Here is a 25,708-nt window from a genome sequence, read left to right as displayed (position 1 = left end):
ATACAGCAGGATGCTCAAAGATGATAAAATACTAAACTCAGGGGCTTCAACAGGGCTTCACAACCCGATGGGTGATGTCACGGTGGGTTGTCACTTGGTTACAGACCATAAATATTCACCAATGTCAGATAAAGTAGATCTTATTCTCAACAGTATCTGCACTTGAGACGGGCGACTCGAGGGTCCTCACCTGTACAATGATGTGTATTTGTTGATCACACCTGACTGCGAGGTGGCTCCAATATAAACACAAGACTGAATGGAATTTACGTAATCTTATGGAGAATCATTTTTTAATCATGATTGCATAAAATTTAAATGCACAGTAAAAATCTACACATTCCGGTTTTTATTTTAAAATCGCTCAAACAAACATAAAATCTAGAAAATACAATGTTGAAAAAGAAAAACATTTAGCTGCATGTTCAGAGAAGAAGCTTCTCTGCCGTGTTACCGTACTTCTCTTTCAGTCCATCAACTCAGAGACATTTGCCTTTTTCGTTGTCTCAATACGAAATAATCCTCATTCACTTGGTCAAAGTGAAAAGTCTGTCTCGTCTCCGAGCGACGTGCTTCAGCATCAAGCAGAACGTTCAGTTTGTTGTCAAGATCACAGCTCTTCTGTCCTTGTAACTTGTCTTGGTGCAATCTCCACCGAGAATGTTTTCAGTGTCCGTTTCCACATCAGTTAATCATGATGAAATTTGACTTGCAATGAGCTGGAGGAAAAAAAAAGGGCAAAACTCCACACATTAGCTCCACATACGCATTATTTTAACTTCCGGTTTCACAGTCACATGTTCGTTCGTTCGTTCGTGTGTGATAAAAAACACTCCCTACTCATGTGCAACATGCAAAGCTCTAATATTGTTGGGCCAAATAGAACGACTGCTCCGGCTCAAACTGCCGGCGCTTCACTCACCGATGAACTCTGCCACAGGATCATGTTCTCCCTCGGTGCGGATTGTCCCTGCGATGCTGTCGTTCTCCAGGATGGGCAGGAAGAGCTGAACGAAGTCTGATGTGTAGGGAGGCGCGATCACATCCAGCACCTGGTGGAGAAAAACACGAGTTGAAACATGTTAGTAGTAGAAGTAGTCGTGTGCATGTTAGTAATATCTGTGAACACGGCATTAAAACAGGACGGTTTTCAAGTACGTTAATTTGACAAATACTGATGTGTGAACACTAACTGACAATTGTTCATAAGATTTACCCTAAAAAAATTATCAAATAATTTTATCACAGCTCATGCTAATGCTTCACTGTTGACACAGTGGCAATATCAGTAACTCAATGACTTCATACTGCATATTCAATCATTTACCATTTTCAGGCACCTTTTTACTTTACTGACTCGCCTAGTGCTACCTGACATGTTTCGACTTTTAGGCCAGAGGGGCCTCATGTATAAATCATAGTTCGAGACTTACAGGATCTGCAAAGATCAGAACCGGCTGTTACCTCGGTGACAAAGTATCTGATGAGGGAAATATCTGTGTTGAGTTTCTCCAGACACTTTCGAATGTAACCAACCACTGGCAGGACATAGCCACGACTCAGCAGATGAACCATTCGGTCCAGCAGAGTCTTCTTCAGCTCCAGCTGGGGGAGGGGGATAAAACCAACATGCTGTCAGACTCGTGTTGAAAAGTGAAACGAGAAGTTATTGTATTTTATCATCCACAAAACGCACACACCTGCTCCATGACGTCCAGCTGCGAGTGCTCCGTCTCAAACAGCTTGATGAGCAGCTGGAGGACCTGTGGGTGCAGCAGCTGGTGACACGTGCAGATCTGTGCAGAGAGGAGGCGTTTGTGTTAACATTCACCTCATGTCTTAAAGGCGGGAAAATTGTCATCTGTGTAGTGACCTCCGACCTCGTCCAGCAGAGCTAAATGTACTGGAGTGTGGTCGGTCTGGAGCTGAAAGTACCGCGGCTCAGACACCGTCCAGTCCACCCACTTTAAAACTCCCATGGCAACGACTGGAAAGCTGAACACACGAACACAAACACACACATTGAGTCAGGGTGGTCAGTCAAGTCAAGGAAAATCCTGTTATCAAATTACAGGTTATTTATATGTTTTCTTCCAGATCAATTTCAATTGCCAATGTCACATACACATTAAAAAATCTATTAAGGAGCAAGTGGAAGCGTTGCAAGTTGTGTTGCTTCTGTGGAATCCAACGTAAATACTGATGTACACTGATCTTAAAAACTGCAGGTAAACATTTAATAAGATGTTTTGGTTTTCTTTTCACTTAACGTGAGCTGAGAAAAAACATTTTCTGTGCGATTGTTGGACAGTTTTCTCTGTTCCCTTCAGTGTGCAGATGATTCAAAGCCATATGTTCATTCAACCTGAGAAATGTTGTGATAAATTTCATATGATGTGATAGTTTTCATAACAATTTTCATAACATTTTTGGAAAATGATTATGTGTTTGTCAACACATTTCCCATAATTTCTGTTCTAATAATTATATTCTTCCTTTTCTGTTATCACCAACAAGTTAAATAAAATCCATTAATACACCTTAACTACATTTAACAAATGTTTGATTTAACTTAATGCACATTAGGTCATTTTTTCCCCATCTCCTAAAACATTATCATAAGTAGTAATCTGTTTTTCTTCAAATGAAACACGTTCTTTCCTTTGCAATAATCAGGAGATGTGGGTGGTGCAGGAGCTATGGCAGAGAAATCTTGCTCGTCCACTCACCGGATGCACTGGTACAAAGTGCCGAGTTCAGCCACCAGCTCTGTAGCTCCTTTGTTCTCGTTGCAGCACAGGTTGTGCACGGTCTCGATGGCCTTCGAAGTCGACTTGAGCTCATCTTTATTGATGTTGACTCGCTTATTCTGGGATTGAACGGGTGTCACGTGTTAAAGAGAGTTGAAGAAGCAGGTGTGGAACCACAGAGCGTAAAAAACTATTTTTCTATTGATCAAAAGTAGACGACTACTCGTCTGGCAGAACATTCTTGCATGTATGTAACTTTCTCTAAATCGTTATATCAGCTGATTTCAAACCCTGTTCTCTGTACCTTCTTCCACGTCTCCACCACACTGGCAGCGTAGGCCAGGATGTGGATGTATTTGTGTTTATGGTCTTGGTTGATCTTTGATCCAGGCTTGAACAGCGACTGCATGAACAGGTCCAGAAAGGCGGGCACTCTGATCTAAAGACGAGAAAGAGGAATGTTTCAGCCTTCGGCACTTTAACAGGTTATTCAGTGGACACGGGCTGAAAGACGCTGTTTCCTCACCAGCTCCACGGGAGGAGGGTCCATGCTGCTGAACATCTTGAACAGAACGGTGATGTCCGCGGGATTCAGGGCTCCTTTAGACAACATGGCACCCAGCGCCTGGCAGGCTCGAGGGTAGGCTGCCGCTGTACCGAGCGCGAGGGTAATCTGACTGGCATCATGACCTCTGAGATAAGAATCACAACCACAGAATTGTTGTCAACAGTGAAATTTGGTACTTCTTAATGTCACCAAAAACAAAAGTATGTACAGGTGGCTCTCTCACATGCGTGATCAGTGTTTGTGGTTTTTAATGGTTGAGGCAGTTTCCTGGGCCTTGTTGCAAAAGGCAGATTTATGCGAAACCTGGTTTTATCCAGCAAAATCATCTAAATAACTTGATTCAGCCCCTGTGATGTTTTTTTGCAGTCAAATATGATCAATGCTGCTCTGTGAAACCAAAGAGAAGAGCTCAGGTCCAACTGAAAGTGAGAGAACTGTACCTCTCATGTGCGGACTTCTGCACCTCCTGGCCGATCCTTCGAACAGCTGAACCGCCCTGTTCCTCCTGGGCCAGGATGGACATCATCGCCTGGGCGAAGAGGTAGGTGTGCTCGCCATGACACACCATCTTCTACAGGGGAGAGGCGGGAACAACTCAGCAGAGATCAGCAAACGCAGAAACAGCAAAATCAAGACCCCAAGATGACGCCACATTCCTTGTGTCATCTGGGCAGTTGTCAAAATTCTGCATCATCTAAATGCTACACTCAGAGTTTATAGATGTCAAATATTCCAATAACTGCAATGTACTAAAGGATGGGATACTTGGAAATATCCAACCAGACTTGATAATAACTAACCAAAATCCTCTGCACTCTAATTAAATAATGTGATTGCTTAACATGGTTGATGACGTTCTTCTTTCATAGAACCATGCTTTACAGAGAGGAAGTGGAAGGAAGCCTCACAGCAAACTCTGGCAGGTTCTTCTCCAGGTTCTCCTCTCCTCCGTCCAATAGCGTGGCCAACGACGTCCTCAGCACTCTGGAGAAAACCTCCAGCTGCTGACACGCTGTAGACACACTGGTGATCTCACCCTGGTAACCAGCGTCTGAAATGAGCTACACATGCGCACACACACACACACACACACAGGCACACACACACACACACACACACACACACACACACAGACACACACACACACACAAATCAATAATACCTATACTATAGTAAAATGCTGAGATACAAAAAACCTTGACAGAATACATTTTTCATTTCTACCTGTCTTTTGCCTGCAACTGTTAATTATTTTATCATATGGTCATCTATCATCATTTGTTTGAATGTTAAAAATAATGCCCAAGTTATGTCTTTAAATTAAATGCTCTTATACTAAGAGGCAATGAAGAAAATCATGAAGCAATAATATCTGTGAAGTTGTTTTAGAGTAAGTTACCTTGACAGTGAAGTTGAGCATCAGACAGTCGGGGTGAGCCTCTGCCAGCTTATAAAAGAGATCTCTCCACGTAGTGTGTGCAATCATCTGCTCGAGCCAGGCAGGAGTCTGACACACACAGCAGACTGGATTAGTTTCATGCGTGCACATCTTCCGCACATCTCGTGCCAAATATGGCTCATAACAACTCCAGTTGAATGTAACCTTGGTGACAAAGTCTTTAGCACACGATGCACATAATATGAGGGAACTGTTATTGTTAAAAAAAAACACAAAACCCCCACTAGCGTTCACAAATCTCACCTCTCCCTCAACAGTGAAAATGGAATCTGCCTTCTGAGGGTCAAAGTGCTTTATGAGGAGACTCTTGAGGTGGTTTTCTACTCGCTCTTGGACCTGAGCAGGCTCCACACCTGCAGTGAAAATACAGAACTTACAGATTAATATCAATCAAATAGCAATGATGACACACTTACCTCAACAGCATGATCACAAACGTGGCCGGCGGTTACCTACCCATCTGAATGAGCCACTCTGCCAGCAGGTTCACAGTCTGCGCCACAGCAGAGTAGTTTTCTGAGAGAAGTTGGATGACGTGTTCTGGAGAACCACCAGCTTGGAAATACCTGTGGGGGGGAAAACATGGCTTATGTTTAAGGATGGTTATCATCCAATTTTCAGTAGATCTTAATGATTCCTCTGTTAGTGACCAAAACACCAGTGTTTGATCATTTCGTTGTGCCGATCTCATCATGGCAGAATGACAGACAGTTTACATCGTGTTCGTATGGGAGACGGGCGCTTACGTTTTGAGGGTGTTGAAGACCGCAGGCTCCATGATGTAGTCCCTGCTGGAAAACTTCTGCAGACAATCTTCCTGGGTTTTTCCGTCATTTTCCCCTTCGACGTAACCCTCCTCCTGAAAGACACGTTTGTTTTACGCTGCTGTCAAATTCTGTCCTCTCTCTTGGTGTGACACACAGAGGTGTGCCAGGAGGACTGGTGAGTCACATACTAACACCATGGACACTGTTTCCATATGGTTGTCAGATGTATGATATGTTTCAAGCTCCAGTGGCATGACTGACTGAGCATCATCAAATGAATGTTTGACATTATTGAATAAAAGTGATCAAACACGCTGCGGATGGATTCTGTCACTACACGTCCACAGAGACAACTCCTGGATCTGATCGGTCACTACAAACTATTCGACAAACCGGTGGGTGCACGTGTAGTGAACACAACTGACGTGCTGCTGATTTTGCTGCAGACGTCCAATCTCTACCTGAAGTCCGATTTAAATTTAGGTCACGCAGCCAACGTGACGCTCGAGGTTCGTTGGCGGCTGCAGCCAAGTGGACATGAGCAGCGTGTCGTCAGTTAGCCTGCAGCTCCCACGGAGCCGCTGCGGGTTCACACTCTCGTTACACCATTACATTACAGCGGCGGGGACACATCTGCCCCCGCTCACCACCTCTGTGTTTGGGCTTCGCGGGTGTTTGATGTTCAATTGTCACAACGAGCCGGCGGCGGTCGCAGCCGCAGCTAAGCTAACGCTGCTTCCACCTACAGCAACAAGTGGAGCTCTCACCGTGTGACCGTCCGTGCCTTCCCAGTCTCCTCCGCCGCTGTAATACTCCTCCTCCATGACGACGGGGACAGGGCGGCGGTGGATCGTCAACAGCTACTCAGCTGTGAGTCGAATATCTTTATTTTAATTATTTCTTTGGACCGCGAGTGATGCTAGAAACAGGTAGCCTGTTTAGCTAGCAAGCTAACAACAACAGGAGGAAAATGGCGAGACGTTGAACGACAGGCCACGCCCCCTCAGGGTCCAGGGTACTTTCCCCTGAGTGTGGACTGTCAGGTACAGTTGTCCACAGCACATCACCTTTTTATTTGAAGTAACATAACTTTTAATTTCCTTAATAATTTACAAGTATTGGTAAATACAAAAATGTATCCTTAAATATATAAAATATATTCTAAAATGAAAACGATAACTTGACAGAAGCAGCAGGTGGTCAGGCTGCTCAGGATGTGAAATTACACTTTTTTCGTATTTGCATAGTGTGTGAACAAAAAGGAAGTTTCACTGAGAACAAAGTGGCAGAAATATGGATTAATTTGGAGGTAACGTCCATGGTTGTGACAGACTATTTAAACATTGTTAACGTCTTGACTACTTTACATGTGAAGTGACATTTGTACTGCAGACTACTGCAAACAACAGGACACCACTACAACCTGTGTACTGTACGGGCTAATAGAGATATAGTTAATATGTTTATGAATCATAATTTATCAGTCACAACATTTTTTTTAGTTTTAGCTATTAATTACCCACTGCATGTTCGTGTGATACAATGAATTATGAATAAGGAACAGTTTTTCCCCCCAGTATTTATGTACCCAACTGTTTTTCCCAACAGTATATGAATTGTTTGAGTTCACCTTTTTGTGTTTTTGTGAACTGAACAATCAGCCAAAAGTGACATCTCTACACATACAGGATTGGTTCCTGTTGTTGTGCTTAAATCAGTTTAAGTAAATGAGTTCTTCTTTTTACAGATCAAAAATACATATGCAACAGGTACAGACTCAAGCTGTATAAATTCATTTGAAGTTAACACTAATCATAATCAGCAGCTTTGAAGAGATGAGGTGAGCCACTTCAGATCACATCCTGTCGCTATTGGGTTTCAATGTCTTTGAATGCGTCGGTTCCCAGCAGGTTAACTTCAGGTCACAGTTGCTTCAACTTGCAGCAAAGACTGAAATGAAGATGTAATGAGCAGCTACATTGAAGAGTTCTAAAGAAGCATCTCAGCAGCCATTTGTGATCAAAACAGCACCGATACCAGCTGTTTGACATTCTTTTTTCTAGGAACTTTAAAATCAGCCTTGCCAAATGTTTTCAGACAGCAGTAGATACGTTTTACTTGTATGATTTTCAGCAAGATGGACAGGTCCAGGCATATGGGAACAAACATTTTTTTATTTTATAATGCAAACTGCAACATATGAATTATATTATTTACGCAAAGGAGCAGAAAAAGGTCATATACCCGTGGCAAATAAATCACACAGTCGGTGTTAAATCTAAATCCAACACGATATTTTCATCCTAAACCATATAAAGGGAAAATCCACCCTAAAAACAAAATGTACATTCCTTTGATGTCGGACAGTTCATTCTTACTTTGTGAACAGCATCAAGTCTCCACCAGCACCAGGAACTACAGATCCAGGGCTCGGGTTATTCCTCCGCAGACAGCGGGAAAAGGAAATCTGACTAAATATCAAAGTCAATTATTTCTTAAAGGGAAAATCTTCAGGTGCAAATTTTTTGCACACTTTAGATCAACAAGTCAGACGTACAGTCATTGGCTCTCTTGTTTCTGATTCGATTTGTTCACAAATTTTAACTGAACTGTGTAAGATCATAGGATTCATAAAGTGAATTTTAGCTTCAACAAGGCATCCTATCAAAGAATGTCTAAGCACAAATATAGCTCAGTTGAAAACTGAACTTCAATTGATCAGTTCAGTTATTGCTTAGATAAATAATATTTACTCTACAAGAGAAAGATAAGTTTCACATTGTTCAGATGCATGTAAAAAAAAAAGAAGAGAGAATTTCTTTTTAAAATCTGATGTCAAATTGACTTTTTTCTTTTCTTCTTTTGGTTGAAAAATATCCCTGCGCTGTTGGTTCTTGAAACATTTTGCCATTTTGTTTATTTGCATCAAGTCTTGGAAAGTTTCAGAAAGGATTAGTTGATTAGCTGAAAAACCAGCCACGTGATCAAAACAGCGACAGAAGTCTTTCGTAACTCCGGAAAAAAAGTAAATAGCACCAAGTTCACTAAGGGCAAGCCAGAGGGTCGGGGTAGGTGGGGGGGCACAGGGCACACAGAGTTCAGGTGTGCACTTAAGTGCTGCGGCAACAAAACTGCTGATCCTTCAAAGTCACATTTTGGTCTTCATTCTCCTCTTTTGTAGTTCGGCTGTGTGCAGCTTATGCAAACATAGTCCTCCCTCTCTGCTCGCTCAGCAGACAGACCAACACAGACCTGATGGAACCACTGGTTGCAGCTGCCGTCACACTGGACCCAGTTTACCTGAAAGGCGGAAAAATGTTGTTTTTAGGTGCTGTTCGATTCGTCAGTTCACACTCAGGTCAGGTGATGTTATGTGCAGTGTATGTGATATCAAACGAACCTCGTCACCCTCTGGCTCTCTGCACCATGGTGCAGCACACAGTGAGTAATCCTCCTCCGAGTCTGATGGAGCAGACGCGGTGTGTGTCGGAGAACTTGTCCTCTTGGTCTCTTCACTCCTCTCTTTGCTTTTCTTGGACTTCTTCTTACGGCACTTCTTGGCCTTCTCACTGTGCTGAGAGTCAGAGCTTTCCTTACGCCGCTTGGTCCTTTTGCTCTGACAATTCACGGCATCCTTTTTGAGACTGGGGGCTACTTTCTGCATGGAGACATAATCATTACAATAAATATATTTAAAAATAGTGACTTAATATCACATGTGATTGTGAATGTGCTCCCCGAGCAAAAATCTAAGCTGTGATCATCATTACCTTGTTGTGATGGGGGCTCCCTCTCGGAGACTGCGGGTCCTGGTCTGTGTGGTTCCCACTGGGGCTGCAAAGTGAGGGCAGGGGGGCCAGTTTGTACAGCAGGTATCTGTACAGCTGCTCGGTCTCAGGTAGGGTGACCTGCAGCAGGAATCCCTCCACCATCAGCTCATCCAGCTCAGGACCAAGCCCTGTGACCAACATGATAAATAAGTTCAGAGGGTGAAATAAAAAGAATAACTGTAAAGTATGTGTGGAGGAAAATTGTGTAAAGGCTTTAACACTGACCCTGGAGTGGGACAGACTTGTGCTCTGTGTAAAAAGATGAACCATTTATTTCCTGAGTCAGATGTGAAGATGTTCTGGATCCAGCTCTCACCTGAAAACCAAACAGAACAATGCATCCATGTCACTAGTGAAGCAAGCAATCCTTCTGATAATGACTTATATCTGCAGAGCAACAGTCAGGTGATTCAACACGTTTTAAAATGTGTTTCCACTGACCATCTTTGACACCTTCTCCAGAACTCCCTCTGTGCACGCCTGCTGAACTCTGTGCTGCCACCGCACTGTCCTCTCGATGAGGAAACGAAGGGCGTCTCCTTCTGGAAGTCGCACCCGAATCCTCTGCAGTGAAGCCAGCAGTGGCAGGACCTTGTCCAGAGGGGGTTTTCTCGACCGCTGACAAAGAGGGCAAAGCCAGGCTTGGCCGTACTCGAGGTCTGCGGTTGCGTCCACACAGCCGCAGTGGAAAACTTCTCGACAGAGCTCACACTGCACCATGGCACCTGAGGGGACCTTTTGGCAAACACAAACACTGGGTGTGCCACAGCTTTCAGCAGGAAGAAGCTTCGATTCATTCGAAGCCCTCAGAGCCAACAAGATCTCCATCTCCCTCTGGCGGACCTCAGCGAGAGTGGTCATCTGTGAGGAAAGAAAATTAAATAGATTAAATAAAATTATAAACAATTCTCAGTCTGTCAGTATTTTTTTTTGCAGTCTGAGAAGTTTGCTTGCTTTTTGATTAGAACTTTGTTTCACAGGTGTATTAAACAATTATACTTGTTGTGGAGAAAGAAAAATCTGTAAATACAGCTCCACTCACAGCAGAAGCGGAGTCCTTGCTCTCAGAGAGCGCTCTCTCCACGTCACATAGAGACTCCATTTTTGCTGCAGCTTTTTTATTTATCTGTGGAGCCTCTTTTGCTTTTTTAGATCTTGACCTCTGGTGTCCGGTCCCTATGTCACATCTTGGGCAAAGCACCTGAGAACATGAAAGCAAACACACATTACCGGTTGGTCTGAAAATATAAAATGGCTTTAAATGACTTGTGCCAAGTAATATGTCGGTTTACCTCAAGGAGAGAGAAAGGGGAGTTTTTCAGTAGGAATGTCTTTGCTGCGCTTTCCTTCCAGGCCTGAACATCAGTGACGAGCGCCTCCAAACGACTCAGTGGGTCAAGCCTCACTGGGATGCTCTCTGCTATGAGAACCAGCTCAGAGAGGCTGTCCAGCACAGGAATACGACCCCCGAGCTGCGAACACGATCACACAAGATTAATTCCACACACCATCTGTGGCCAAATCCCAGAATAAATTAGATTTATTTTACCTGGAGAGCTTCAGCTTCGTGCAGCCACTTCTTGGCCTTGGTGACGACATCCTTCAGCTGAAGACAGTTAGGCAGATAAGCCGGGATGTTTTCTACTTCTTGTAGAGCAGCGTCAAGTGTTTCTAAGCTGTGACATGGCCTGTGAAGTGACAAGAGTTTTAATATTCATTCAACTAATGTATTTATGGATGACAAAAAAAAATCTGATTTCAACAACATTTTCCCCCCACACAGTTATATATAAAGACCAAAAATCTGATTATTTGACGTGTTTGCTGCTTTACAATGTGTAGTCCCTGTGGAGCCATTAGTGGGTTAAGCACTATCACAACACCATGATCCTCTTTATCCACCATGATCCAGCTCTGCAGACGTGGCACATTTCACTCTGCACTGTCTGGAGTTTAAGCTGGTTTCAAACAACAACCATTTGTTATTTTTGTAGTTCTACTACTGTAGAATCCAATCAAACCTTATGTTACCATGTAGTCCATTTGTTTGTTTCTTCATTCAAAAACATAGCTACAGGATTGACCCCCTCAAAAAAAACCAAAAAAACTTTGGAAACTGAAGGTGCAAATGCAACAGGTCCAGTGCGGCTTTGTGACCTCACCTGGCCTCTATCAGGCTGAGCACCTTCTCCTCCCACTGCTCCGATACCGTCAGCAGCTCCTGCAGACGAGCCATGGCTCTCTCCACGGAGCCGTGCGGGGCCAGACCTACGCCCTGGTCAATCAGCCTCCTCATGGTGTCCAGACAGAGGCTGTCCGGCCAGCTGCTGGCCTGCTGCACGGCCTCCAGCCAGCGAGCCTGCTCCAGTCTCTCCCTCAGCAGGGGCAACTGCGGCAGCTCCACGTCCAGGCCCAGACTCACATCCAGCAGGTCCTGCAGTTCCAGCGGACTGGGGGACTCGTCTGAAAGGAGACGTTCACTGCGCTGCTGGAAGTCATCCACCCGGGTCAACAGGTCCTGAAAGTCATATTGAACATGTATGTAGTACCAGCATGTAAATACTTGGACAACAATGTTAAAAAACTTAAATAACTTCACTCAAATACATCACGAACCCCCCCTCCCCAATTAAAATCTTCATGATATTTAACATTCTGTCATTTGGAGAAAAATATGTTGGAAAACAATAAATTCATCAAATAGAAGCTTAATTACCTTCAGTAAAGGAGCCTGTCGGATGGTACATGGCAGGTTGTCCAACTGTTTGATGAAAGACCTCAGCTCCTCCACAGTCAATTCATTCTGGTTTTGAGATTTTCCTCCTCCAGAACGATACCTGAAACAGACGGAAACTGCTTAACAGACAGTAACAGCACTATTTTTTGGGGATTTCCTCTAAACTGAGGTTGGCATCTTCAAAATAAAGTCTGTATTTTGCCACCTATTTCTGGCATTTAGTGGAAAATACTAGCAGTAAATGAGTCAATAACAGTTAATAAGTGTAATGGGAGTCAGCTTTCATCAAAATATACTGTAAAGCCGTCATGTCTAGAAAAATACAACAAGCTAGAGATTTAATATCAGCAATATCTGACTTATGAAATGGATATTTGTGTTTCAGTCTGATTTTGATTCTCATGTAAACATGTCAAATCTATTTTTGTAGTACCTCGTCTGCCTCTTCCCATTGAGAAGCTGTTGTGCCATCACAGCAACTTTATCAGCCTCTGTGGTGACTGTGCGGAGCTGCTCCTGCAGGCTGGTTTGTGGGAAGGCCTTTGTTTCTGCCTGCTCCACCAAACTGTGAAGCTCTTCCAAACCTGACCAGAAAATTTTACTTTTACTTCTCAGGAAACACACACACACACAGGCGGTAGGTCAATGTTATTATTTTTACTTTTGTAATAAAAGGTTTCTCCTTTTCTAAAAAACTCCAAAATATCTGCTTTGTACATGGCTGGCATGCAATATGGATAATAATATATATAAAGTGATATAATGAGTGTATCTCATTAAAATAAGGACAAAGCAGATTTGGGTTTAAAATACAAGTTTTCTTCAAACCTCTTTTCTTGTTTCCTTTATTTTCCAGGATCTCCTGAACATTAGAGAGCCAGTCTTTGTATGACTCTGCTCGCAGCGTCACTGATGCCATCATGGGGTACAACTCATCCAGTGTAAACTTGTAACTACAGGAAATGATAAAGCAGGAAAATGAATTTACCATGGTGATTGTGTCATTTGCTGAGGCCCAATAGAAAGTAAAATGTAGTAGACATTTTTTTCTAAATAAAATAGTACACAAGGCAGGAAGCTTATGTGTACTTCTTAATTTTTTACATTTACCAGCTACTTTTCATTTTCAACTATTACTGCAAAACCAAACAGCTTGGTTATTTATATAACACAGCTGATTTGACTTACGCAGGTATATTTTTAGAAAAGTATATGTAAGATGTATCATTATTAGGATGTTGCAAATTGATTTCCATCATCTAATGAGGTTAAAACTTAATGACATTTTAAAACCACATGTACCCAAATCACTGCCCCATGAACTGCATTTTTAAACTTTTTTTTAAATTTCTGACGAAAAATGCAAAAAAGTGCCCTTTAACTAAGAACATGTGGGCAAAAACCTCATAATCTTGAAGTTAGATGATCCATTTGTGAATTGTGCTCAGAAATATAATGCAGCTGTGATACATAAAGTAAGTAATTTTTTATATTTTATTTTAGCCAAACTTGAAAAATACAAGTTGCTTCTATGGTAGTATTTAGGAAAAATGCAAGTACCACTTCACATATCTCAGTAAAAGCTGAAATCTGTCAAATCAAGGAGTGAGTGTGTTCAGTTGATGTGGATACAGAAGACTCACTGGATTGTCAGGTTGACGTGAGGACACGAGCAGAGGTCCCTGGTGTGGTACAGACAGACCATCTTGCCGGGACTACAAGCACATGTGACACCAGACAGGTAGCAGGTGGTCCGACACTTGCTGCACTGCCGCTCCTCGTCTGGGAGCACCTCAAAATCCACCTGCTTTGACTGCACCACGCCCTGGGGACACAAATTCACAGTTGTTAGAGCGGCAAGAGACAGATGAGCCAAATGTGACAGCTGTGCAGTCAATTCATCCAAATCTTTGAACCTTTAATGTTAAATATCTTCAAGTTTTCTCTAATTTATCCTTGATGACACCATTTAAAAGGTTTACCTTTGTGATAACAGGATATAACCTACTGAAGAATTAATGAGATTTAGACCTTAAATTTCACCTCTGTAGTCTCAGTTTCAATCGTGTTGTGTGCTCTAAATGCAGAAAAAACGTCATGCTGCCTCCATTTCAAATATTTACTGATGAAAAAAGACAGGTCCTTCTGACAAAAGCTGCTCACCAATTTGTTAATCTTCCGTCTTAGTTCTTCTTCTTCTTGGACCATGATGGTCATCTCCTTCTGCACCGCTGATGCCAGGTCCACGTCCATGGTGTCTGCTTTACAGGCCATGTTACAAACCATCTCGTCATGCGAGAAGACACAGTACCTGCTCAGCTGGCGGTAGTGTTGCACACAGTTACGACCGATTGGCATCTGCCAGAAAAAATAAAGACAAGTCACTAACGCAGCAGAAAAATAACAATAGAAACAACATTATCATTATCATTACTGAACACATACATGTGAAGACATTTTTCCACCACATTCATTTCTTAATTCTTTTTCAGATCTTTATTTTTTATTATTATCTGTGTCGTATGTCTACAGGTGTTTTCAGAATTGTTATTCTCTTCTGATAACTCCATATTTTATGTTAAAGGTCAAGTGTATAGTATTTAGGAGGACCAAGCCGCATAAATGGAACACAATGTTTATAATTATTGTTTCATTGGTGTAACAATGCCTATGGTTTCGGGGCATTCAGTTGCAACTTCACCGCTAGATGTGATTAAATCCTACACACCGAGCTTTTAAAAGAAGAAAAATGCTCCTAGTAAATTTTAAGTAAGCATGTTATCCCTGATCTCTGGAAACAAAAAAAAAAACATTTACTGGAGGATGGTGCAAAATCACTACATTTGAATAAAGACAAAAAAAAATATGGCTGGTGCTGTGTAAACAGATGGATGAACTAATTTCTTACCCAGTCCATTGTACAGAAGTTGACAGCTTCTGCAAAGTTGAAACCCTGGTTGAATCCACTGTGGTAAGCTCTGGGAAATGTGATGACAAACTCGCCTGCACACTGGTTGGTGCGATAGATCTAGTAAAGAGTAATAAAAGGGCAGAAAAACTCCAAGTTCAATATTTGTTTCAGATTTAATCTGATGCATTAGCATCATCACCAGTACTTCATTTGCAAAGCAAAGTATGTGAATCATATTTGAATTTGAAATTTGCAAAAGACCGATGAATGAGTGTATGGGTGTGAGCCGGTTACCGGGACGCCATTGTTCATCAGCGTATTGGGATTCATGATGGTGACCAGCTGGTGTAGGAGGTCTGGCTGGGAATGGAACAGCTCAGGGGCCAGTTTCTTCATGACAGACTCGAGGTGCTCTGCAGCATAACCAGGGGCCCCGTACCACGTCTTTGGCTCCCCCCTAAACATATGGTCAAACAGTTTCAATAAACTCCAATAGGAAAAGGTTATATCACCAGTACTGACCACAATGTATTCTAATTTTAGTAATACTATTTTCGGCTGAGTGAAAAAATACTCAGAACATCACCAAATGGATAAATTACTTCCAGGTTGTCCGATTTTGAAAGATATTTCAGTAACAAAGCGATCAATCACTATTATTGACACATTATAGAGTGAGGTGAAGGCTCTTACCAATGCAGATAGTTTATGGAGTAGCTCCAGTGGTCCTCAATATGCCAGCAGAAAGAGGAGAAGCACATTCCCACATACAGCCAGGGCAACTTCATCCCACAGATGTCGGCTGTAATGTGAGTCAGCACCGAGGCATCGAGCACCGGCATGTTGTTCAGGTTCCAGCCGCTGCTCAGGTAGTGCTGTGGGTCAGAGACAGGTCTCAACACTCAAATACAGTCCTGTGAACTGAAAACTCATCACGTCTGAAATCAAATACACAGTATCAGTGTTGTCCATGTCTCTCAGGGTCCAGTCGAAAACCTTCACTGCTTTAGGAAACACTGAAAGATGTTTTGAAAAAACCAACATCCTTTGGAGAGAATTTCCAATTTTTCCTTTTTAATCAATATTTGTATTGAGGGTGAGCATTTTTTAGGCATCATTAACTGTATTTTTCACAAGATATCGGAGAGTGACAAACATAAACATATCTTATCAGGTTATCATCAAAATTAATTTTCACAAGTATAAAACATCATCACCATAACAACAGACTGTTTGTACCTCGTCCTCAGGAGAGATCTCAAAATGGCTGTTCCTCACAGGGAAACCACTCCCAAACTCCTTGGAGGCGATGTCTGCTCCGTACTCTACAGTGACATCCTCCTCGATGGTGCTGACGAGGCGCCAGAACTCCTTCTCCACCAGCTCTGTGGGAACCATCTAAAAATACACAGAATGCACTGGATTAAACACACGAAAAAACACACATTGACAAGATTAACTTGAATGGGGTTTTTTTTTTACAATCACTGCTGCTCTTGTTCATGAATTGTTTAGATCAATGTAAAGTACATCAGCTTTTTTAAATTAATTTTTTCAAGAATTTGTGTAGCTAACATTTTCTATCCTTGATTTCATGAGGTCTGCTTTGTCTGGCTCCCTGCCCCCCTCAAGTATCAGATAAGACAAACAGGACTCTCTCTGAAAGTGTGTTATCAAAGCATTCCTTTGTTTCAGACCAAAGTCATAAAACCAAATAACTGGGAGTATGAGAAAACTTCCCTTTAGAATCTGCCCAATTCTCAGAAAAGGTTTTTTGTGATTAAAAATAGAACATTTTCATGTACTGGAATATTTTGTGAATGTTGATATTACCAGTATTTGGTGCACACAGCAGTAATAAATAATACCAGTAAAAAGTTTACTTCCACAGGCTAGAGAGGCCATATTTCAGGTTATATATTAGAATAAATAATGTCAGGATTAGGACAGTGTGTGTAACTGTGCAATTGCACCACCAAAATGCTAATAAATGTTGAACAAACAGTTACTTTTATTGAAATTACCGCATCACAGAAAGGACAAAAGACGTAAGAGGAGATGATGTGTAAAATGGCAGCCACTTAAATATCAATTTATGAGTGTTGTGAACTCACATGAACTGGCATATTGAAATAATCAGACTTGAAGGAATCAGCCATGTCTCCAAAAGCTTGCAGGTTGTAGCTCCTGCTGGCCTGCTCAAAGCCAAAAGCGACAGGAGGTTTGCCACATTCCTGCGGGAGAAAGGTTAGAATATGAAGTTCAAAACAAACCACTATATTTGTTGATATGACAGGAGCATATACTCTTGTTCCCAATTACGAGCTTCTCTGTCAGGATGTGGCTCCCTGGAGGGAGGAGGGTTTGCAGCTCACCTGAGCCAGGCACTTGGGGCATCTCCAGTCGCCTTTGGGAACGTCGTGGAGGGGAGGGATCAGACAGAAGATGTGATAGCTGTCGTCACAGCCGTCGCACAACAGCAGGCGGTCCTCAGCACTCCCACTGCCACACACCAGGCACATGTACTGGTCCACCTAAGGACACGGAACAGCGGTGGGTGCTGCATTATTCTTTCATGTGTGTGACCCACAGCAGATTGTGATGAGGATTCTTTGCGACGTCAACCATCATCTTAGTACCATAGAATAAACTTACTTTATTCTGGGGAGGTTTGTTTATTATATTCAATACAGTTTCTTCATATTCTGTTGGATCCTTGTGATCAATGGGCTCTGTTTTCACCTCTGTGACTGCCATTCTCACTGAAACACAACGACGAAGGCTCAATAGAAGCTTTAAGATTCTCTAAAAGTGTCACTCATTTCAACCAACACATTGATATTGTATTATAAACCAAAGAGCAATGACTGTCTTTGTTTCCTACCAGGCTCTGGTTTGGCAGTACATGTTCCCATCCTCCTCCTGAGATTGGGACGATTCTCACAAACTTCCCCAGGTTCGGTTTTAACACAACCTCTCTGTTAGAATCAAAGATAGATGTAAAGATCATATTTAGAAAGAAACATAAAGCCAGGAGCTGTACATAACACTGGGTCGCAAGTGAGGAATCTAGTGTATTCCCTTTACACCAGGGAACTAATGTGGGAAATATGTGGCTTGTCCCAGGTTCTTCAGTCCTGGTGGAAACAAAATGTAAAAACATCTTGTTGTAAACTCGACAGCCTCACAAGACATTTTTATCTGCTCTGTGGTTAACCTGTGTTGAATGTGTGTTAAAGTTGTATGGATATGAATGTTATATGACTGGTGCGACAATATCAAGAGCACAGTGAGAAAGAAAGATCGACTCACTTCAGATCTCATTCGTTTTGCTCGGCGAGCGATACTGCAGGTCTCCTGGGGCTGGACAGACTGCCGCTGCGGCAGGTCATGAGGGGTGTACTCCTTATCTTTAGTGTCATTGGTCAAGGTGGCCTTCTGCAGAGAGAGGCAGGCAAAACCTCACGTTATTTAACACTGAACTAGTCTGGTTAAAACTAAAGCAAGCAAAAATAGCTGCATCTCCCCCTGAATTTAATCAAAATCAATAAAACCACAAACAATACAGATTGGACAAAAAATGTTGGATGCACATGTGTTGTACTGGTTATACAGTAACCTAGGTATTGCAATCATCAGCTAAAGAGAGGGTTCAACTAAACAAAGCTCTCTTTCTTTTGACACCGGTGTCTCACCAACTATAATACTGTCAACTATATCAATCCTGTGGGTACTGAGCTGGTGGACAAAATCAGTAGCCTGTTGTCCTGCAATGGACTGCCATTGTAAATTCGACCAGCAAACATCCGCTCAACTGTGAACAACAAGCTGTGAACGAGTCGAGCTGCAGCTGCTCTGCTGGGAAAAGAAAAAACATACGTGACGTACGGGCAGATTGGATCCAGTCCGGAACAGGTTATATGGGAAGAGGATCCTCTCATAGTGTGTTCGCAGATGAGAGCCAATTGCTTTGCCTGGAGCAAAGCCCATCTTGACGGATATCCTGGTCCAGCGCCGCTCTCTGCAGACCGCATCGAAACCCCCCTCTTCTTTCACCAGCTATGGAGAGAGAGAAACCGTGAGTTCAATATTTCAGAATGCGGGTTCTCATTCCTGTGTAGAAACAAGTCGTACAGGTGTAAATTATTCCACAAACATGTCTTTTTTTTTTTGCCTGGCGTAGTCAGGCTAAAAGTTAAATATGTATTAGTCTGGGACCTCCTGGTTAATTTTTTCGAGGCGTTACCAACGGACGCAGACGAATCATGTGACGTCTGTTAGGAATGCGAAAAGTGTTAAAAAACTAGAGCAGAGAGGAGATGTCTGTGATGATGATTCCACAGTGTCTGTGAACGAGCGTTGCCGTGTTTGTGGGAGAAATTTGGAAATATAGCGCAGAATTTGCACATACCGAATTCAGCTGGTAAAGATCCAAAATCTTTCTTTCCACGTGAGGAATTTTCAGAGTGCATCCTTGAAGCTCCCAGAATTTTGCTATTTGATCCAGGAAGTTGAGCTTGACTCTGGTCTGAGCCTAAACACAAAATCAAACAGAGGTTATTTAATTGTGAGAAAAAAACAAGAAATGAATAAGAAAAGAATAAAAATTCAATTGACTTTGTCCGTGTTTCGTCAGCTCGATTTTTAAACTCCCTATATGGAGGGGGTAAAATGAATACAGTATCTTAAATGTATACATGATAAGAATCTACCTCCAATTCATTAAGCCTTTGTATCCGTGGTGTGAACTTCAGTCTCTCAACATCACAGGCAAATGGTGGCTGCCAATCCTGCGAGAATAAAAACAAACATTTTATTAAGCAAAATTAAAACTTTGATGATCAAACTAAAACAGAAGACTCTGAAAATACATTTTGTTTAGGGATTAGTACTACCAGACCCCATGTGAATAATGTGTCATTAATGTAACAAGATATACTGTCTGTACTGTATTCTTAAGTAAACAGCAGGAATAAATTGTGTTTTTGATTGAAACTATATTCAGCTGCATATTCATTTGGGGCCCTGTGACATTTCAGAGTACTAGAGTGTTCCCAAAATAAATTTGGGAATATGATATAAATGTTCGACAACAAAAAGACACCAACATTAGAGGAAATAAAGACTCTTTATTTTTTACCATCTAATCCTCTAACTAGCCCGGTTTAACTCAACCAGGGATTAAAGTCTTTGTATGAATCTGCACACCCATGTGATCATCCAGTAAACTGCAGTGCTACAAGTCAACTCAGGGCCTGTTATTAAAGGAAAGCCTACAGGAAGCCAGTGTGTGTGCGCACACACTCAAATAGCTGAGAGCAATTGTTTTGGGTTGGGCAACATGGCCGATCAACACAACATTACATTTAGATTTTTTGCGTGACATGTATAAAAGGTAACATTTAAGTGTGTTTGGCATTAACAAAACTACAAGAATTTACATTGACAGCAATCAGCAACACTGCAATTTCAAAATCCAATGTTGCAATTTAAAATGTCAAACCATTTGAATGACATTGGCTTATTATTAAATAAAAGAATCACCAAAATGTGAGTCAACAAAAAAAGAACACTAAATTACTGCCTGGCCTTAGTGATAAGAGATTACTACAACAAGGTAAACGGACGGACTGTCTTCTTGGCAGACTAAACACCAACATGCCTGATATTCATGCACTTGCACACTTGTATAAAGCAAACCTACTCGAAACGAGACCACACAACTTCCTGCAAGACTAGAGAACAGCGACAACTCAATAATGTGATGCCACGCTACTACTACCAGAAAAAAAACAAAAAAACTGGTGAAATTGTGTCTGAGATTAATAGACAGTCTGATAATAACATACACTGTCATAGACTGACATGATTCAATTGGTAGTTTGTTGACTAAACAGCTGTTGTATGTTAGGAAGAATAAAACTCAACATGTACGGTTGAAATAATCCAGCTATTTCTAAAAAGATTGCTGAAATCCCTGAGTAATGAAGAAGAGACAGTGGTGCGTGTCATAAATGAACAGCCACACCTGCTCTCACACAGCAAGAGGAGGGTTATTGTTTCATTCATTGCTCAGATTCTGACCTCACAAGTCTGTGTTTAGGCTTTGTCAAAAAATAAATAAATAAATAAATAAATGAATAAATAAATTCACATCAATAAATTAAACATTCTTCAAGACAGTATTATTTCCAATTGTAAAGTACTGTAAAGTACTTTTAAATTCACATCAAGTACATGGATATTTGCTTATGTCACAGCAAAATAGACCAATCAAACTAAAATAAGGCCTTGGTTTTGCTCTAAAAACATCATGTTCACATCTTGGAACCAAAGTCCCTCTGAAACTACATTGCAAGGAAAAGGGAATGAGAAGTAATGTACCCGTCATGTGACTTGATTCAGCTGTGCCTAGAAATTAAGACTACAGATCTGGATCTAATCCAAATTTGTATTATTATTAAAGTATTTCTTCAATAGTACAGAAACAACCCGTTCATTTTGTCTTTACGAATGACCAGCTGTCACAGTGAGATTAGTAGAAAGAAAGATACAATGTGTTACAAACAAGATTGACTGGGTCGGGATGGGCAGTTCTCTCCCTGGGTTGAAACTAAAAGCCAGAGGAGGGACTACAAAAGCTTAATTACCAGCACCTTATCGTCTGTAGACATAGCTGGATTACACCCACTGAAGTCAGGCCAGGAAAGGAAAACAATCATCTGACCATACTTGTAGCAATAGTCTGACCACAACAGTTAAAAGTTACACGCACAACTTTGGCCTCACCATGACTGGCCTCCCCTCCAGCACAAGCTAACAATTATGAGTGGTGAGAAGTTTACCACCAACAGCCATAAAAATAATACGTGGGAATCATTTGCGCATGTACAACAAACATTTTCAATATGTAAAAACCCTGGCATCAAAAAACAGGTTGTGGTGTAACGTCCTCTTCCTCTCTCAAACAGCATCTTTTTTTGAAACGCATTACATGAGCGAAAAAGGGAAACAAAGAAAAAGGAGATATCAGGCCCGATCCTGTCTTGAAAACGCAGGACGTTGCGTGTGCACAGTGTGCGCCTTTGCCATGCAAGCCCCCAGGATGTCCGACACTGTCTTGCCTTTCCACTCTCAAGAGCTCAGATTTGAGACTGTTTATCGGTTTGCTTGGCCCAGAGCTAAATGTTGGTCTAAATATTCAGAAGAATCTGATGGTGCATGACACAGAACTGCAGCTAATGGAGCTCGCATAGTGCATGGGGAAACGGTGGACTTCTTCTTTTTGTGTTTATCTTACGCACCAGTGTACACTCGATGAACAGCTATTGCATTTGTATTTCTTGTTCGTTGAGCTGCTGCTTCGATTTGTAGGAACTGCGTTGCTTTTTAAAACTTGTCATTGTGGTCATTCAGTGTATCTCAACGACTTGCCGAAGCCTTGGTGGGCCACAACTCTTGTCTCCTCATTCCTTTCTAAATGATGATATCGACAAAAGGTTTCTCTAAAAAGATCTGTATTGTAAAGAGACGGTGCGTTTGAGAACCGATGGGGCAGTGCAGTAACTAGGCCTTCCCTTCTTTGACTGCTACACACCGGGAACGACCTGGACAAGCAGGTTCCACTCTCTGCCTTCTTTTGTTTACAGGAGCAGTGTGTTGCACTGAGGTCAGCCCCTCGCCCACCGTCTTCTGACAACACGTCAGTCCCTCACACACCTAACCCGGCCTGGGGAGCCATGCAAAGCAGACTTTTACAAGCTTCTTCCGGATTTCTGCAGCAGATGAGCCTCCTGTTGGCTGACGCCACGCAGATCAAAGAAGAAGAAGAAACAATTTCCACCTCGGACCCCAGTGTCTTCTAACTAGAGACAAAGAGACGTCTGCCATGAGTCGGTCGTGACCACATCGTTTAGTTGGGCAGAATATGACATTGATCTAATTTGCGTGGAGGCTTGGACACACCCTTGATCGCCCCCCTCTCCCCCAATGGTGTGTCAGAAATAAGGTCAATGTTAGATTAACTTCTGTCTTTATGGGGGGGTGGGGTGGACATTCATAATTATTAGAATCTTCTTTGTGTGCTGGGACACTTTCTAAATTCTTGCTCCTGTGATCAGGCGAGGATCCTCAGATTAGAAGAAAGAAAAAAAAAGAAAGAAAGAAAATGTAATAAGAGAATCGACAACCAATGGGAGGGTTGTTTTCCAATGTTGTGTTCGAGAGCTTTCAAAACGCTCCGCCAACTGACGGAGTCGAAGCGTCCGAGGAGCTTGTGCTCGCCGACAGAAGTCCAGGAAGAGGCGACGTGTGTGGACACTCGTCTCTCCATGAACAGTTGGTCACCCAGCACGTAGTAGCGTCGGGCAGCCTCCGAGCGGGCCCCGGCCGACGCTCGCTCGCTCAATCCGTCAAATCCCGCTGCGAAAGTTCCGCTCTACGTTTTCAACCGAGCGACCCGACGCGGGGGCTTGTTGCGGGGCCACCGACTCCACGGAGCGCTCGCTTCTGCGCTCATGTAAACAATTGCCTGTCGTATTTGCATACGAGGCAAACTTCGCCGTTTGAAGTGGGTTTTTTTTTTTTTTTAATTTTTAAATTTTTTAAACGACTGTCCCGACGCTGACTGTTGTCGCGGAGTTCACGTCCCGAGTGTTCGGATGTTAAAAAAACTTGTCCCGCACACGGATTTCCCCCAGAACGAGCAGTGTCGGGGAGTTCCTTCTGTCCGCGGCCGTTGCGAACGCAACACAGTCCGGGCTCGGGCGAGCTGACGATTCAACTCGCAGCCGCAATCCGCCATGTTGAAACCCGTCTCAAAACACACAACTTTGCCTGCTGAAACCACCAACAGCGGCGGCGGGCGGCGACACTTTCGACACGAAAACAGGACGAACAAGGCAAAAAACACAAGCTCGATTAAATGTCCGAGACACGCCGGAGACACTCACCGGCGGCGGGCGGACCTTGCAGATGCCAGTTTTCTCTGCGATGGGTCGTATTTTGTTGATGTACGCAAAAGGGTCGGCGAATTCCTCCCAGCTGGGCTCAAAAACAGGGCACTCCGGGGGAGGAATGAACTCATTTATCTGAGGCTGAGTCATCGTCGCATCTCCGTTGCGACTGTCGCTTGAAATATCTGTCCGAACGGGGTTCTCCTCACGACCAAATGTGCTCGCCACAGGTTCGCTGTGTCTCAGTTCATGTCCACTCTCCACTCATTGAACTCAAAGACGAATTATCTAGTTGGAGACGAGAGGGTGACAGCCGGAGCCCCGTGCTCCTCCGCCTCGGAAAGTAGACACGCACAAATGATTTAGTCCCCAGTCGGGAGCCAGGTGGTGGAGTGGCCGCGTCAATGTTAAGTGTTTACTTCACATATTTAATGCCGACTGATTGTGTGACTAACGTTTACTAAATCTATACAGCGCCAGTTTGATATATGTTTGATGAGTTAAGTGCCCGTGGGACTGTCGGGGTGGAGTAAAACGCCTTCAACGTCACCACAGTCTATTTTAATATCGAACAAAATACACAGCGCTGCCCTCGAGCAGTTCACACATTGAGAGTAAAATACTCTTTAGTTGAGGATTATAGAGCTCATTGGTTCCGTGGTTTCCTCACAGATGATCGCTCCCCGCTGGGTGAGTTCGATTCCCGTCACCCCTTTTGCACGCAGAACAATCGGCTGTGAAACGGACGGGATATGAGTTGGGCTGGCTCTTCCTTCTCCCCGCCCGGCTGAGCCGAAATAATGGACAGCATTCCGACGGTACGTCGGGTGTTACTAATCGAACACACTCACTAGATCTCTACGCGCTGACCGGCACTTCGTTTTTAAATGGTCTAGAGGAGCTCGTTGATTGGCAGAGACCACAGTCATATGGCTATAGTTGGACTGTTTATGTTTTCATAATAAACATTTTAATTCATTGATACTTTACCGGCCCCTAAACGCATCTGGTGAAGAAAGGTATGTCGTCCATACGTCAGTAAAATATATTTTGAAAACTCTTCCTTTCTAAATCATGTGTTAAATCAAGCCAGTGTGCATTACGTCATTTGCTAAATAATGAACCAACCATGTAGGAAAAACTCGAATTATCTATCTGCCAACCAGTCAAATTGCAGTTTACATCGACGTCTGTCTAGACTCTTAGTGAAGACAAAGGAGGAAAAATAATAACAATGTTTGAAGTATATTTTGTGATTTGTGATATTGAGATATAAATAAATAACATTGATTTGAATTTGTTAAGCGTTGTTGTTCTTGTTCTGCTTTTGTGTCTTTTGTACTAACGAGTAGGAGATAAACAACAAACCAGAGTCAGCGACTTTTGAAAAAGAAGGATTAAGGCAAATTTGTGATGTTAAAATGTAAATATAGCTGGCATTATATTAGAGTCAGAGAGTTAACAGATTTGGCCTGCTCCTTCACTCGTTTCACTCAATATGAGCCTGATTTGAATGTCCCTATTCTCTGTTTCGTTCGAATTTCCTGTTAGTGGATTTTGAACAGCTGACTAACAAACGGCGTTTTTCACGGTTGGGAGAAAAACAACTTTACATATTTAAAGGTGTTCAAGACAACGCTCACACACAAACATGTATAACCACATGCTTCCTGTCGTTTCCAGTGTCTTGATTATTGTGTACAGAGTCATTTGTTGCAATTTCCTTTAATCA

General features: G+C 42.5%; 2 protein-coding genes and 1 long non-coding RNA gene across 4 annotated transcripts; 1 reads left to right on the top strand and 2 right to left on the bottom strand.

Annotated features, from left to right (window-relative positions):
* Positions 1–274: 274 nt before the first annotated feature.
* On the bottom strand, positions 275–6,507 carry nelfcd (negative elongation factor complex member C/D). The gene is made up of 15 exons (XM_035632891.2): positions 6,312–6,507; positions 5,524–5,636; positions 5,234–5,343; positions 5,021–5,130; positions 4,718–4,825; positions 4,227–4,379; positions 3,759–3,889; positions 3,277–3,442; positions 3,055–3,189; positions 2,730–2,869; positions 1,881–1,995; positions 1,701–1,796; positions 1,465–1,605; positions 923–1,052; positions 275–719 (listed from the first exon to the last, which is right to left on the bottom strand). The coding sequence occupies exons 1-15, from the start codon at positions 6,366–6,368 to the stop codon at positions 685–687; spliced, it is 1,740 nt and encodes a 579-aa protein (XP_035488784.1). The 5' UTR covers positions 6,369–6,507; the 3' UTR covers positions 275–684.
* Positions 5,988–10,282, top strand: LOC118310092. Its single transcript, XR_004793702.2, has 2 exons — positions 5,988–6,414; positions 9,837–10,282. It is a non-coding gene; the product is annotated as an uncharacterized LOC118310092 (long non-coding RNA).
* On the bottom strand, positions 7,699–24,303 carry kdm5ba (lysine (K)-specific demethylase 5Ba). 2 transcript variants are annotated; one of them, XM_035632888.2, is made up of 27 exons: positions 23,974–24,303; positions 19,735–19,812; positions 19,434–19,556; positions 18,902–19,081; positions 18,335–18,460; positions 17,907–18,000; positions 17,678–17,784; positions 17,398–17,556; positions 17,137–17,256; positions 16,262–16,420; positions 15,716–15,897; positions 15,317–15,479; positions 15,020–15,139; positions 14,275–14,469; positions 13,755–13,936; positions 12,940–13,064; positions 12,545–12,695; positions 12,091–12,211; positions 11,537–11,892; positions 10,924–11,062; positions 10,667–10,846; positions 10,417–10,575; positions 9,816–10,235; positions 9,600–9,690; positions 9,315–9,502; positions 8,945–9,202; positions 7,699–8,844 (listed from the first exon to the last, which is right to left on the bottom strand). In XM_035632888.2, exons 1-27 carry the CDS (start codon positions 24,124–24,126, stop codon positions 8,707–8,709), a joined length of 4,467 nt encoding a protein of 1,488 aa, XP_035488781.1. In that variant the 5' UTR covers positions 24,127–24,303; the 3' UTR covers positions 7,699–8,706. The 2 variants fall into 2 exon arrangements, with proteins under 2 accessions (XP_035488781.1, XP_035488782.1); XM_035632889.2 differs by having other exon boundaries at positions 18,911–19,081; positions 23,974–24,301.
* Between the last annotated feature and the right edge of the window lie 1,405 nt (positions 24,304–25,708).

This window comes from Scophthalmus maximus, chromosome 6 (assembly GCF_022379125.1).
Source record: "Scophthalmus maximus strain ysfricsl-2021 chromosome 6, ASM2237912v1, whole genome shotgun sequence".
Lineage (NCBI taxonomy): Eukaryota > Metazoa > Chordata > Actinopteri > Pleuronectiformes > Scophthalmidae > Scophthalmus > Scophthalmus maximus.
The sequence above is the reverse complement of the archived record's forward strand: the minus strand, read 5'-3'. Positions and strand labels throughout refer to the sequence as shown.